General features: G+C 40.0%; 1 protein-coding gene across 3 annotated transcripts in view; it reads right to left on the reverse strand.

Moving 5' to 3' along the window:
* Cbfb (core-binding factor subunit beta) overlaps window positions 1-13572 on the reverse strand; it is a 50830-nt gene that overhangs the window by 6869 nt on the left and 30389 nt on the right. For 2 of the 3 annotated variants that reach the window (XM_085681696.2, XM_085681693.2), the window contains one exon: window positions 10982-11077. In XM_085681696.2, coding sequence (XP_085537822.1) covers window positions 10982-11077 — 96 coding nt within the window. Of the gene's footprint in view, window positions 1-10950; window positions 11078-13572 lie in introns of all 3 variants that reach the window. The other variant, XM_085681694.2, reaches the window with a different exon arrangement.

Here is a 13572-nt window from a genome sequence, read left to right on the forward strand (position 1 = left end):
ATTCATCTATGACCAAAACACTTCCCAGGCACTGTACAACCCTGAGAAACTGCTACCTCTGTAGTCAGCAGAATCAGGCAAAGTTCTACTTTTCTGGCTGTTTGGGAACCAATTATCACCACCACACTAAAAAGCCAAAATCTGAAACAGCTGGCAACATATCTTTGGTGTTTCAGTTTAAAATTAGAGTAAGCCTACTTAACTGGTATTCCAGACACATTGTGAGCCAAATATTAGATTTCATTAGCCTCCATTCAAAGCACCAGATACTAAGGATCAATCAGGACAAGCAACTTAAACTGTCAGTGAAACAGCAACTAGAGACAGAACTAGCATTTAAGCCGGTGTAGTGGTTTTAAAATTGTAGTGATTTGAATGAAAATGAGTCCATAGGGTATTGTCTGAATTCTTGGTCTCCAGTTGATAGATGGGATGATAGGAGGTGTGTCCTTGCTGGAGGAAGTATGTCCCTGGGGATATAGGTTTTAAGGTTTCCAAAGATTCCTGCCATATTGAGTAGGCCCTCTGCTTCCTACTTTCTGACCAAGATGTGAGCTCTCAGCTGTTCCTACAGCTATGTCTTTGCTCTACCATGGGCTCTAATCCTTTGAAACCATAAGGCCAACTAAGTTCCTTCTTTTGTAAACAGCTTGATCATGCGTGTCACAACTATAGAAAAGTATGCTCACTCTACACTCCAAAGGCCCTCAATCTTCTAAGTAATTCACATCTTCTAAGCTCCCTGAAAACATTCTAGGAGCCCCAGAGGAAGACCAATAATACCTACTCTTGCTTTGACTGGAGCAACCTTTTCTCTATTTTAGATATTGGAACATAATCCAAAATTTCAAATGAAAAACGTTTTTACTATTTTAAAAGTAGCCTGTTTACCACAAGGTGTGGTGGCATATATCTATAATGCCAGTTGGCATTTGGGAGGCTAAGGCAGGAGGAACAAATGTTTGAGACCAACTTGGGCAACATAGTGTTACTCCCAACTCAGTAAAACAAAACAAAGAAAGTCTATATGCCAGTAATACAGATAACAAATTAAAGAATCTTCAGTTTTTATTATTCTGTTTTATGCTAAGAGCAACTTTTCTATTTTTTTAAAAAAGATATATTTTATGTTTTGTCTGTGTGTCTGTACACACACATGCATATTGGTTTCTCTGGAGGCCAGAAGGTAGTGCCAGATACCCTGCAGCTGAAGTTACAGATGGCTGTGAGTCCTCTGACCACCCCACAATGAAACTCCAGTCCTCTGCAAGAGCAGTAAACATTCTTAACTGCTGAGCATCTCCCCAGGCTCCTAAAATCAAATTTTCTTTCTTTCCTAAATAAGAAACAGATACATAGGATACCGGACTCATAAAGTACTAAGGATATATAGTCAAAGTTAAGCCCTCCATTTAGAAAAAAAAATTTATTTTAAATTATGTATATCAGACTGGAGAGATGGGTCAGCAGTTAAGAGCACTGGCTGTTCTTCTAGAGGTCCTGAGTTCAATTCCCAGCAACTACATGGTGGTTTACAACCATCTGTAATGAGATCTGGAGTCTTCTTCTGGCCTGAAGGCATACATGCATGTGGAACACTGTATACACAATAAATAAAATCTTTAAAAAATTATGTGTATCTGTGTGTGTCTTTGAGTAAGTTTGTGGACATTAGTGCAGGTTCCCAGGAAGGTCGGAAGCATCAGATACCAATGGCTCTGGAGTTAAAAGGCAGTTGATAGGAGCAGCTAACATGGGTGCTGAGAATCAAACTCTAAGAACAGTTAGCATTCTTAACTGCTGATCCGTGTCTTTCCAGCTCCCTATGACTTATTTATAGGTATGCGCATGTATGTGTAGGTATCCATGGAAGCCAGTAGAACACGTCAGATACCCTGGAGCTGGAAGTTGTTGGGAACTGAATTTGAGTCCTCTGCAAGAGCAATCTGTGCTTTAAATCCTGAGCTATCTCTCCAGTCCCAATAGCCATCCATTTTGCCACCTATTCCCCCGTATTTGGTTTCCACTAGTTTCCAGTTTCAGTTTCTTATGTCACCTACTCTGCATGTTCAAACATATTCATCTTAAAAATACTTATAAGATATTATACATAATATTCTATACTATTAGTATCTCATTTTATTTTAAGATTATTTAATAATATATGGTTGAGGCTTCTAAAATATTTTTGCCAGTTCATTTATCATTTGCCAAGTCAATTAAAAGGAAGACAAAATATTGTACTAGTGGAAGCTTTGTCCTAAAAAGACAGAAAAAAGTCAGGCAGTGGTGGTGCACGCCTTTGATCCCAGCACTCGGGAGGCAGAGGTAGAGATCTGTGAGTTTGAGGCCAGTCTGGTCTACAGAGTGAGTTTCAGGACAGTCAGGGCTACACAGAGAAATTCTGTCTCAAAAAACAAAACAAGCCAGGCAGTGATGGCACACGACTGACTTTAATCCCAGCACTTGGGAGGCAGGCGGATCTCTGTGAATTCGAGGCCAGCCTGGTCTACAAGAGCTAGTTCCAGGACTGGCTCCAAAGCAACACAGAGAAATCCTGCCTCGGGGTGGGGTAGGGGGGGAGGTAGGGAGAAACAAAACAAAAAAGAAAACAAACCAAAAACAAACAAACAAACAAAACCATTAAAGTGGAAAAAAATCCCCACAAAACCACAAAACAAACAAACAAACAAACAATGCTGTCTCCTACCCTGCATGATGGATAGAAAACAACACTTTACAGGAGTCAAACGAGATGCATGTAAGCCAACCACCAACAGAATGTTAACTTTACCTAAGTATTAATGTTCACGAGCAGTATCAGCACAACTTTAGTATGGCAAGGCTAGAGATTTCAGGTTATTCAAACAGTGGTGGACACCCCTAAGCTTCAGTGCTGCCAAGTATCTCAGGGTTTCCAAAGATCATTACTCAGTGCCACCCACGAGTTACCACTGCTCCCTGGCCCTCATTTCCAGCCAGGCAGCAGGACCACCCACTAGAACCAATATTATTCTTCTCTGCCTCAGCCTTTTCTATTTCAGGGAAAATGATTTCTAATGTCCCCTGGCAGATTTTATTTTTCAGCTTAGTCATCTTTATTTCCTATTGCTATATTGTGCAGATGCCCTGGTTAGAAGACTATGGCTTAACTCCTTGCTTCTTTTTCTAGAAGTAAACTATTTGAAAGACAGTATGCCATTTTTCTGGGAGTTTTATTTTTACAAACTGTTATAAGAATGAATTAGATAATATTTAAATCCCAAAGATATGTGATTGCGTGTGTCTGTCGCTGTGTGTGTTTTGAGAAGGGTCTCATTAGGTAGTCCTGGATGACCTGGAACTTGCTATGTGGGGTAAGTTGGCCTCAAACTGCAGCTATCCATCTATATGTCCCTCTACCTCTAGAGTAGGCAACCACACCCAGCCCCAAAGATGCTTAAATTGTAGGGAGGAAATGTTTTCTTTCAGTTTTTCCCCCCCTCGAGACAAGGTTTCTCTGAGTAATAGTTCTGGCTGTCCTGGAATTCACTTTTATAGATCAGGCTGGCCTTGAACTCAGGGAGATTTGCTAGCCTCTGCCTCCAAGTGCTGGGATCAAAGGCATGCGCCACCATGGCCTGGCTTCACTGCTTTTGTTGGAGTTTTTTGTTTTTGTTTTTTGATTTTCAAGACAGGGTTTCTCTGTTTAACAGTCCTAGGTGTCCTAGAACTCAATTTGTAGACCAGGCTATCGTCGAACTCACAGAAATCTGCTTGCCTCTTAGGGTGAACGCCACCACTGCTCAACCACTGTTTTTTTTTTTTTTTTTTAAAAGAGGTAGACAGTCAAGAAAGCAAGCTATCAGGAAGTACTCATTGGTAAAACAGGAATGGAAAAATACACAAAGCACCATAAGACACACAGACCATAAACCCCTCCTCAGTTGCCAGTGTATACTTTGGAAACAGATTCCAGCCCACTGTTTTTAGATGACTGTTTTCTAAAAGAACTAATATTTCAAATTATTGCTAGAAAGGACTAGAGCAGTGGTTCTCAACCTTTGTAATGCGGTGACCCTTTAATATAGCTCCTCATAAAATTCTTTTCACTGCTATTTCATAACTGTAATTTTGCTATTGTTATGAGTCAAGATGTAAATATCTGATATGTAGGATATGGTATGCTACCCTTATGAAAGGTCATTCAACCCTCAAGGGGTCGAGGCCTACAGGTTGGAAACCACTGGACTAGTGGATCTTAAATCATTGATGAAAATTTAGCCGTTTTCTAACTGTCTTCGAGGTCGTAATGCTTTAGTGTCCAATACACTTTAGGAACTAAAAGGATGTTCCATCAGCCAGACAATTCAATTAACTGGAGCCAGCACCGGGCAGAGCTTTTAGCACTAAGGAAGCACTTTAGCGCTATTATTTCTTTCAGAACACACGGGCTGAGCACCACATTAGTGTTTTCTAAACATTTCTCACTGAATTGTGACAATTTCTGTGATAAACTGGAGCTTAAGAGAGACTGGCAAGTGACTGAGCAGGAGTGTGAACTGGGCCTAACTACAACACTCAGGCTTTCAAATGCTGACTCAGTAATGGAATATTCTATCTGAATGACAAATTACTTGGTACCTCTGCCAACAGGTTTTACTTTTGTGCACAGTCAAACATAAAATCACCAAAATATTTTCAAGTGACAACCCTGTAAATTAACAAAAATATCAAAATATTTAAAACAGATAATTTGTGTTGGGCACAGTGGCACATATTGAGTTCCAGCTCTAAGAGATTCTGGCAAGGGGGTCTAGGTCAGCCAGGGCTACACAGTGAGACATGTCATAAACAAACACTTTATACAATAATTGAACCCAAGAAGTATGTGAAAGCTTCCTAAGTAACTGTCCCATTAATCCTCAGTTATTTCTTCAAGCATATTCATTTACTGCAGGAAGACTGACCACTCTCTGTCCTGGCAAATTCATTCCTTTGAAAAGTCTTCCTGGCAGGAAAGCCTTCTTCCCCAGTCTGATTACCTGGCAAACACACTCTTCTTTTGAATCTCTCCAAGCGTATTCTATGAAGTTCCCAAGCAGAGACTGACTTACTACTCTCTCTCTCCTATACTGCCACCACTTTCCTTTCAACTGCTCTTATGTAAAGTAAGACACTGCAATTACTGGTTTTTATATTCATTTTCTACCAAGACCTAAAGATGTGCAAAGGTATGTGTCTACTGAACAGACCAGCACAACGTAGGCTACTATTTAACCAATTAACATAAATCAACATATTTAAGTATCTTTATTGAAATCTTTGCAGAAGCCAGGAGTGGTGGCACATGCTTTTAATCTTAGTGCCCTAGAGACAGAGGCAGACAGATCTCTGTGAGTTTGAAGTCAGTCTGGTTTATACACTGAGTTCCAAGACAGCCAGAGCTACATAGAGAGTCTTGGCTAAAAACAAAACAAAACAAAAACAAAATACCCTAGCTCTCAAACAGGTAGGATAGAACTGTTTGGAAGATGTTCATTTACCAAGTAAATATAATACATAAACACTGTGGTAAACAACTCAGGGGACACAAAGGGCTTCATTTTATGGGATCTCAACGAAGGGAAGGACAGATATAGATTTATAGTTGTTTCAACATATGGTTCAATAAATACTTTAATAGAAATAAGAAGAAGTGGCTGGGAGGGGCAATAACATATGCTTCTACTCCTAGCACTTAGGAGCTGGAATCAGAAGGATCAATAATTCGACTTTGACTCTGTTTATACAGTGAGTTCATCTACCTCATCTGGCTTGTGCTAGATGAGACCCTGTGTAAAAACAAACAAACTAAAACTCAAAGCACACATACCACAAAAAGGAAAAATAAGGTAAGAGGGGCAGGAGGAAGAAGGACGAAAGTGGTGTCAGTTAAGAGGGGAGGCAGAAAGGGAAAATAAGGGAAAAGAAATTAAGTGTTGTGGAAACTACAAAGCAGAAGCTGATTAGGTAGAGCTGAGAAGGGTCTAACATAACAAGCTGTCGGTCCCTTGATGAAGGGGTAAAAAGCACATTTCACAGAGTACGACAAACAAACTGGTAAGAAATGTAAAATATCAAGAATTGTACGCTGGGGGCTGGAGAGATGGCTCAGCGGTTAAGAGCATTGCCTACTCTTCCAAAGGTCCTGAGTTCAATTCCCGGCAACCACATGGTGGCTCACAACCATCTGTAACGAGGTCTGGTGCCCTCTTCTGGCCTGCAGACATACACGCAGACAGAATATTGTATACATAATAAATAAATAAATATTTAAAAAAAGAGAATTGTACGCTGGATGGTGGTGATGTACACCTTTAATCCCAGCACTCAGGAGGCAGAGGCAGGCAGATACCTGAGTTCCAGGCCAGTCTGGTTTACAGAGTGAGTTCCAGAACAATCAGGGCTACACAAAACAACCACATCTTAAAAAAAAAAAAAAAATCAAAACAACAACAAAAGAATTGTAAAAGCTTCAAACACACACGCACATACAAGATATCCCCAGGTATTCGTGTCTGTCTGTCTGTCTCTATCCCTCTATACTATCCTGGCTAAAATTTCAAGGGATAGACTCAGTCCTCTAGGTAAACTAACTCAACAAAGGAATTATCAATCATTAAAAGACATTGAATCTTACTTAACTCCACAAAGTAACCACTGAATAGGCTTGATATTAGATGTTAGAATTATTCTAAAACAGATACAATATGGAAACAGAAAAGGAAATAATGACAGCAGTTGATATTAATTTAGTGACATATTCTAACGACTTTCACATGTAATTAGTTCACTTAATCCTCACCACAACTCTCAGATATCTGAGATATTGTATTATTAAACACCTTTTATACATGAAGAAACTCATCCTAGAAAGGTGAAGCACACTATCGCAGGTAGCAAAGTAAGTGACAGAGTCAGAACTCTCCTTTTTGCTCCAGTTGTGGACACACACACACTACTCCCTCCCTGTGTCATACTCTAAATCACAGTATATAACAGTATATAAGTAGTTTCTGTGCTTGAAATTTTTTCTATATTATTCAACATTGAGTTAAAAAACAAAACAAAACAAAACAAAAAATTCAGCCGGGTGGTGGTGGCTCACGACTTTAATCCCAGCACTTGGGAGACAGAGGCAGGTGGGGCAAAGGCAGGTAGATCTCTGTGAGTTCGAGGCCAGTCTAGTCTACAAGAGCTAGTTCTAGGACAGACTCCAAAGCTACAGAGAAACCTGCCTTGAAAAACTGAAAAACAAAAGCATTTAAAAAATTAAATTGCAGTCAGGTGGTGGTGGGGCATACATTTAATCCCAGCACTCTGCAGGCAGACGCAGGAGCATCTAGTCTACACAGTAAGCTCTAAGACAGCCAGGGATACACAGTGAGACTTTCATCTCAAAAAAGCAGAAACAAAATTAAATTGTGTTAAAATACGTATAGCATCTTAACCATTTTCATCAACATCAGTAGTGTTAAGTATACTTATATTGATGTGCACCAAATGTCTAAAACTTTTTATCTTGCAAAACTTAAACTCTATACCCATTAAAAGCGTCACTATCATTTTACTTTGTGACTACCTTAAGTAATAAAAATGACTTTTAAAAATGCATTATTTTGCCGGGTGGTGGTGGCGCACGCCTTTAATACCAGCACTCGGGAGGCAGAGACAGGTGGATCTTTGTGAGTTCGAGACCGGCCTGGTCTACAAGAGCTAGTTCCAGGACAGGCTCCAAAGTCACAGAGAAACCCTGTCTCAAAACAAACAAACAAACAAACAAAAAACCAAAAACCCAAAAAATAAAAACATTATTTTATGCACATGGGTGTTTTGCACACATCTATGTGTACCACCTTGGTGTCTGATGCTCTTGGTTACAGATGGCTGTGAGCTGTCACGTCACAGGAGTCCTGGATTGAACCGAGGTCCTCTGGAAGAGTAAACAGTGCTCTAGCCCTCCTTCTTCCTTTCTCATTTGAGATTGCTATACAGCCCTAGCCAGCCTGGAACTGTGGCCATTCTCCTGTTTCAGCGTCTTGAGCTCTAGAAGTATAGTTGAGCTATACCATGCTCAGCATCATAATCTCAGCTTCATAATATGGATTTTCAATGCCCTCAAATTACTCCAGTAGACGTAATTGTATTTTTAATACTTTGTGTATGCGTGTGCATGCACTTAATACTGTGCACATCTGTGTGTTATCAGTTATCTTTCTTGATCACTTTTCATTTTATTGCTGAAGCTGGGTCTACTACTAACCTGTAGTTTACTAATTTGGCTATTCTAAATAGCCAGCTTGCCCCAAATTCCATATGTCTCTCAGCTGCTAGGGTTACAGAAAGGTCATCAAGTCCCCTTAGACTTAGAGGTGGTTGGCTGCTGGTAACCCAAATTTGCTTTAGTCTCTCTTGCTTTAAAACTACTTGTTTAATATATCCAAAACTGGGTTTCTCTGTGTAACAGCTTTGGCTGTCACTTGCTTTGTACACCAGGCTGGTCTTGAAGTCAGAGATTCCCATGCCTCTGCTTCCCAAGTGTTGGGATTAAAGGTGTGTGTCACTACATCCAGCTATTTTTATATTTTTTTAATTTATGTGTTCGTGCCTGATTGTATGCCTGTGCACCACATGTGTACAGAAATCCACAGAGGTAAGAAAAAGGGTCCAACCAGATTCTCTGAATGTGGCCGGATTCTCTGAATGTGGCTGGCCTGGAGTCTTTCTGAGAAGCCATTGACAATGACACTGGGACTGGTTTCCTCTGCATATACTGGATTTTTGGGATCCAGTCTGTTTGGATGCTCACCTTCCTGGACCTGGAGGGAGGGGGGAGGAACTTGGACTTCCCACAGGGCAGGAAACCCTGACTGCCCTTGGGGACAAAGAGGGAGGAGGAGAGGGAGGGGGGAGTGGGAGGGTGTTGGGAGGAGGGGCGTAAATGGAAACTTTTTATAATTTAATAAAATTACTTTAAAAAAAAAAAGAAAAAGGGTGTTGGACTCCTAGAGCTGGAGTTATAGGCAGTTGTGAACTGCCATGTGGGTTCTGAGAATTGAACTCAGGTCCTATGCAAGAGCAGCCAGTGTTCTTAAAGGCAGAGCCACCTCTCTCTCACCCCCTAACCCCTTAATGCCAGTCAAATTCTGTAGTGTAGGTTTAGTACAACTTTAGTGACGTGACTATTAATACTGATGACCCACTACCATTGGGTCAGCTTTACTTGCTTTTTAAAAGTTTTCATTTCTTGGGCAGGGGAGCTTAACCTCTAGCACCGGGAAGGGGGTGGGGTGGAGAGGGAGGCAGAAGGAGACAGAGATTTTGTATTTCCTAGGAGTGTATCTGTTAAATATTAACATTTCTAACTGAAGTATATTTAAATCAGGAAAGAATTTTATATAGGTAGATTAAACTCATAGACACTAACACTATACCGAAACAGAAGGAAGGAGTTACCATAAAAAAATGAGATAATGGTTACTTTTGAGGACAGTGAGGTTATAACCAGACGTGCATACAGAGGGGATTGCTGTGACATACAAATTTTACTTTTAAAATAGTTAGAGCCGGGCGGTGGTGGCGCATGCCTTTAAGCCCAGTACTCAGGAGGCAGAAGCAGGTGGATCTCTATGAGTTCGAGGCCAACCTGATCTACAAGAGCTAGTTCTAGGACAGGCTCCAAAAGCTCCTGATTAGTGCTTTGTCTATTTGTCTGTCTGTCTGTCTGTATATGTACTAGGTGTGTGTCTGAGATTAGAAAAGGGCACTGGATCCTCTGGAACTGGAGTTACAGACAGTCATGAGCTGCCACATGGGTACTGGGAACCAAACCTGGACACTCTTCAAGAGCAGCAAGTGCTCTTAACTTCCAAGCTACTTCTCTAGTCCCTAAGTGTGTGTGTATTCTGTTAACGCCATTCTTAAAGTATTTTGAAAATATTAAGCTGCCCTCTAAAGGGTCACATAAACGACAAAGTCTATTCTATTTCAAAATGATGAACCGGGAATACGGCTCATGTGATAAAGCACCCTGCCTAGCTCCCCTCAGGTCCAGGATTAAACGCCCAGCACTATGAGAAAATAAGACAAAAAAACCTACCTGGTTTTCAACTTTCATCCTCTTTGTTATATTGCTGTATTTGTTGGATGAAAGTTGAATATCAACATCAATACAACAAATACAGCAATATAACAAAGAGGTAAACCAAAGTCATACGTTGTCAATTTCAGAACTGCTATGGAGATTTTTGAATTGGTTCCATTTATATTTCCGACTATATTACATGTCTTTATTTCCATTTCCTAACTTCCTTGCATTAAATAATACTAGGAGATTAGTGTTTCTACTTAATCTCTAACCACTTTGTGAGATGGCTGCAAGTCCTCTGACCTAGCCTATGCTATATGTGGTTTTTAGCCAGGCTCAACACAAGTGTTAAAGAACAGCTTGGATTAAAAAAAAATAAAATATAGCTAGGATTTGAAAAAAAAAAAAAACCAAAAAAACCTACCTGGGTAATTTTCAAAAGAAAGAAAAATAGCATAGAAAAGCAGAAATTAGTATTAAGCTCCCAGGGTTTTTAGTAATGTTTTAAACTATGTGTTGATAATGAACTACTATCGACAAGAGGCACCTTTACAACTGTGGTCGCAGTGCTTAGAAACTGGAGGCAGCAACAGACTGAGCAAAGGTACTTAAATCAATGACTGAAAAGAAAATATACCTTGTTATTATTTTTGTGAAGATCAATGAGAAATCAATACACAACCTTAAGATTAGAATAATTACATTTTTTACAGCAATTGCATATAATAAATTCAAGCAAGAATATATAATTTTTATAAATAAAAGACAAAATTAAACCATTAAAGAAAACATTATGCATAAACATCACAAACATAGCCTGAGAGTTTGGGGAAAGTACTAACCAGTTACTGCCAGCAGCTGTGAGACTCTCACCTCCATTTCCTCCCGGTGAGACCTGTCTCTATCTTCAAACTCACGAGTTCTTCTTCGAGCCTCTTCGAAGGCCTGTTGTGCTAGTGCATCTTCCTGCTGTCAGGGTACATGAAATAATTATTTTGGTTTATGTAAAAAAAATTAAAATTTGGGGATTTTTTAAAAAAGGAAACCAACTGAAGAGTAATTCTCAAAACACTAATACTAACCCCCATCCTAATTTCAGAGGTACTTTTACTTTATTTTGGAGTCAGGATCTCATTATACCCTTGGCTGTTCTGAAACATAATCTTCCTGCCTTAGACTCTCCAGTGCTAAAATTATGGACATTTGCCACCACATTCAAGGAATCTGAACCATCTTTGACCTGTAACCCTTTTTCTTACCCCCACAGACTGAATTAGCATTTGCTTCTTAGTGGAACCTTTAGTCTTCCCTTCATTTCTATAAACATTTTCCTAATTTAGAACTCAAAGAGTTTTTGGCTAGGTAAGTCTCCCAAAGACTAATCCTGTTCTATTCTGTATTGCACCCCACTCCTCTCTGCCAGCCAAGTGTATCTAAAGCACAATGTGATCACGATTCCTAACCTTTAAAGCTCCCTCACTGCCTACACTCTTCGGCAAAAAATGTTCAACCTTTGCCAGTCACATACCACTTAGTATATTATATTTTTGATGGTATATTGGCAGAATCTAAAAGATCCAGAACAATACCAAAAAAGCCATCGATATTCATTTTCTTAGAATCAGTATAAAGGTTGATCATGTGATTTCTGCCAATGAGATAACAGCACAAGTCACCTAATGAAGTTTCCAAGAATTTTATATAAAAGAAATTTCACCATTCTTCCTTCCTGGGAACTGATACAACATCAGAGACTTGGCTATCTGGCAAACATGAGGCTAGAGGAGCAGGTTAGTAGCAACAGGAAGGAAAGGATCTGGGCCTCTAAAATATAGTAAATGCTATTCCAGGCCTGAGTATGCTAAATAGCTTTCTGTGTGCAATAAGTGATTTTTCACTGTTAACAATATTTATAATTTTCAGTCAGGTCGCGGTGGCACACAACTTTAATCCCAGCACTCGGGAGGCAGAGGCAGGTGGATCTGTGAGTTTGAGGCCACACTGGACTACAGGGTGAGTTCCAGATAGCCAGAACTGTTACACCAAAAAATTCCGTCTCAAAAAACCAACCAACCAACCAACCAACCGAACAAACAACAACAATAAACATAATTTTTATTTGCAGTGTCTATAATTTAAAGGCACAATCAAATTCCCATACTTGGGGTTGGAGATGGAGCTTAGTGGTAGAGCATTTGCCAGCACACATAAGGCTCCAGGTCCAATATCCAGCACTCAGGAGTGGGAAAGCGCATTCTTTTCTCTTTTCTAAAGTTTTATGTATATGGGTGCTTTAGTTGCATATATATGTGTATGTCCATATATTACTTGTGTGCCTGAGTACTTAGTTGTGAGCTGCTATATGGGTGCTTAGAATTGAAAATAGGTTCTCTAGAAAAGTAGCCAGTTCTAACTGCTGAGCCATCTCTCCAGCCCCCAAAACACATTCTTATGATATACCTACTAGTATTAGGACCCAAGGCAAGATACTTAATTTCTCTAAGCCTCAGTAAATTCATATAAAATATTGGCATTGTAGTATTTCACATCTTTGTTACGAATTAACAAGACAACACTGTCTTACTTAGGGTTTCTATTGCTGTGAAGGGTCACCATGACCAAGGCAACTCTTATAAAGGGAAACAGTTAAAAGGGGCTAGCTTACAATTCATAGGATTAGCCCATTATCATCATGGCAGGCACACAGGCAGACACGGTGCTGAACAAAGAGCTGAGAGTTCTACATTTTGAGTCACAGGAAGCAGAAGGAGTCCTTCTGTTTGAGCATATGAGACCTCAAAGTCAGTCCCCACAGAGACACAGCTCCTCAGTGAGGCTACACTTCCTAATAGTGCCACACTCTGTAGGCCAACTATTCAAACACATCAGTCTATGGGGCTATTCAAACTACCACAACACACTAAAAATACTTAAGACAGTATTCAATAAATGCCATTAATTTACAAACACTTACGGACATATAAAAGCCACACACTTAACATAATTACTCATATCTGCTGTCATCATCATTATTTTTGCCTACCAATGCTTAAGGATGCATGGGCAGCCCGTTTATAGCGGTTCACCAGTTGTTCCTGTCCTGGGCAGACCTAGATGCTTGTGGTATTGTCATACCCAAGGTTCCAGTCTTCCTTTATGCTGTCTATCCAGTATCTTTTGGGTCTTCCTCTTCGCCTTATCCCATGCACTCTTCCAAGCAGTGTTATCTTTGGGTATCTGCCGTCATTCTCAAACATGGCCGAAGTATCTCAAGTACCATTGCCATATCCTTTAGTTTACTTCCTTCTTTAGATGGAGCTATTTCTTAATGTCATAATTGTGCAGCCTATCGACGCCTAGAATCCTCCTGAGACATGCCATCTCAAACACATCAGCCGCTGTTCTGAGGAGCGCTTCATCATCCAGGTTTCAGAGTTGTAAAGTCAGCTCAAGACAAGTGTCTC

Source organism: Myodes glareolus, chromosome 22 (assembly GCF_982192425.1).
Source record: "Myodes glareolus chromosome 22, mMyoGla1.1, whole genome shotgun sequence".
Taxonomy (NCBI): Eukaryota; Metazoa; Chordata; class Mammalia; order Rodentia; family Cricetidae; genus Myodes; species Myodes glareolus.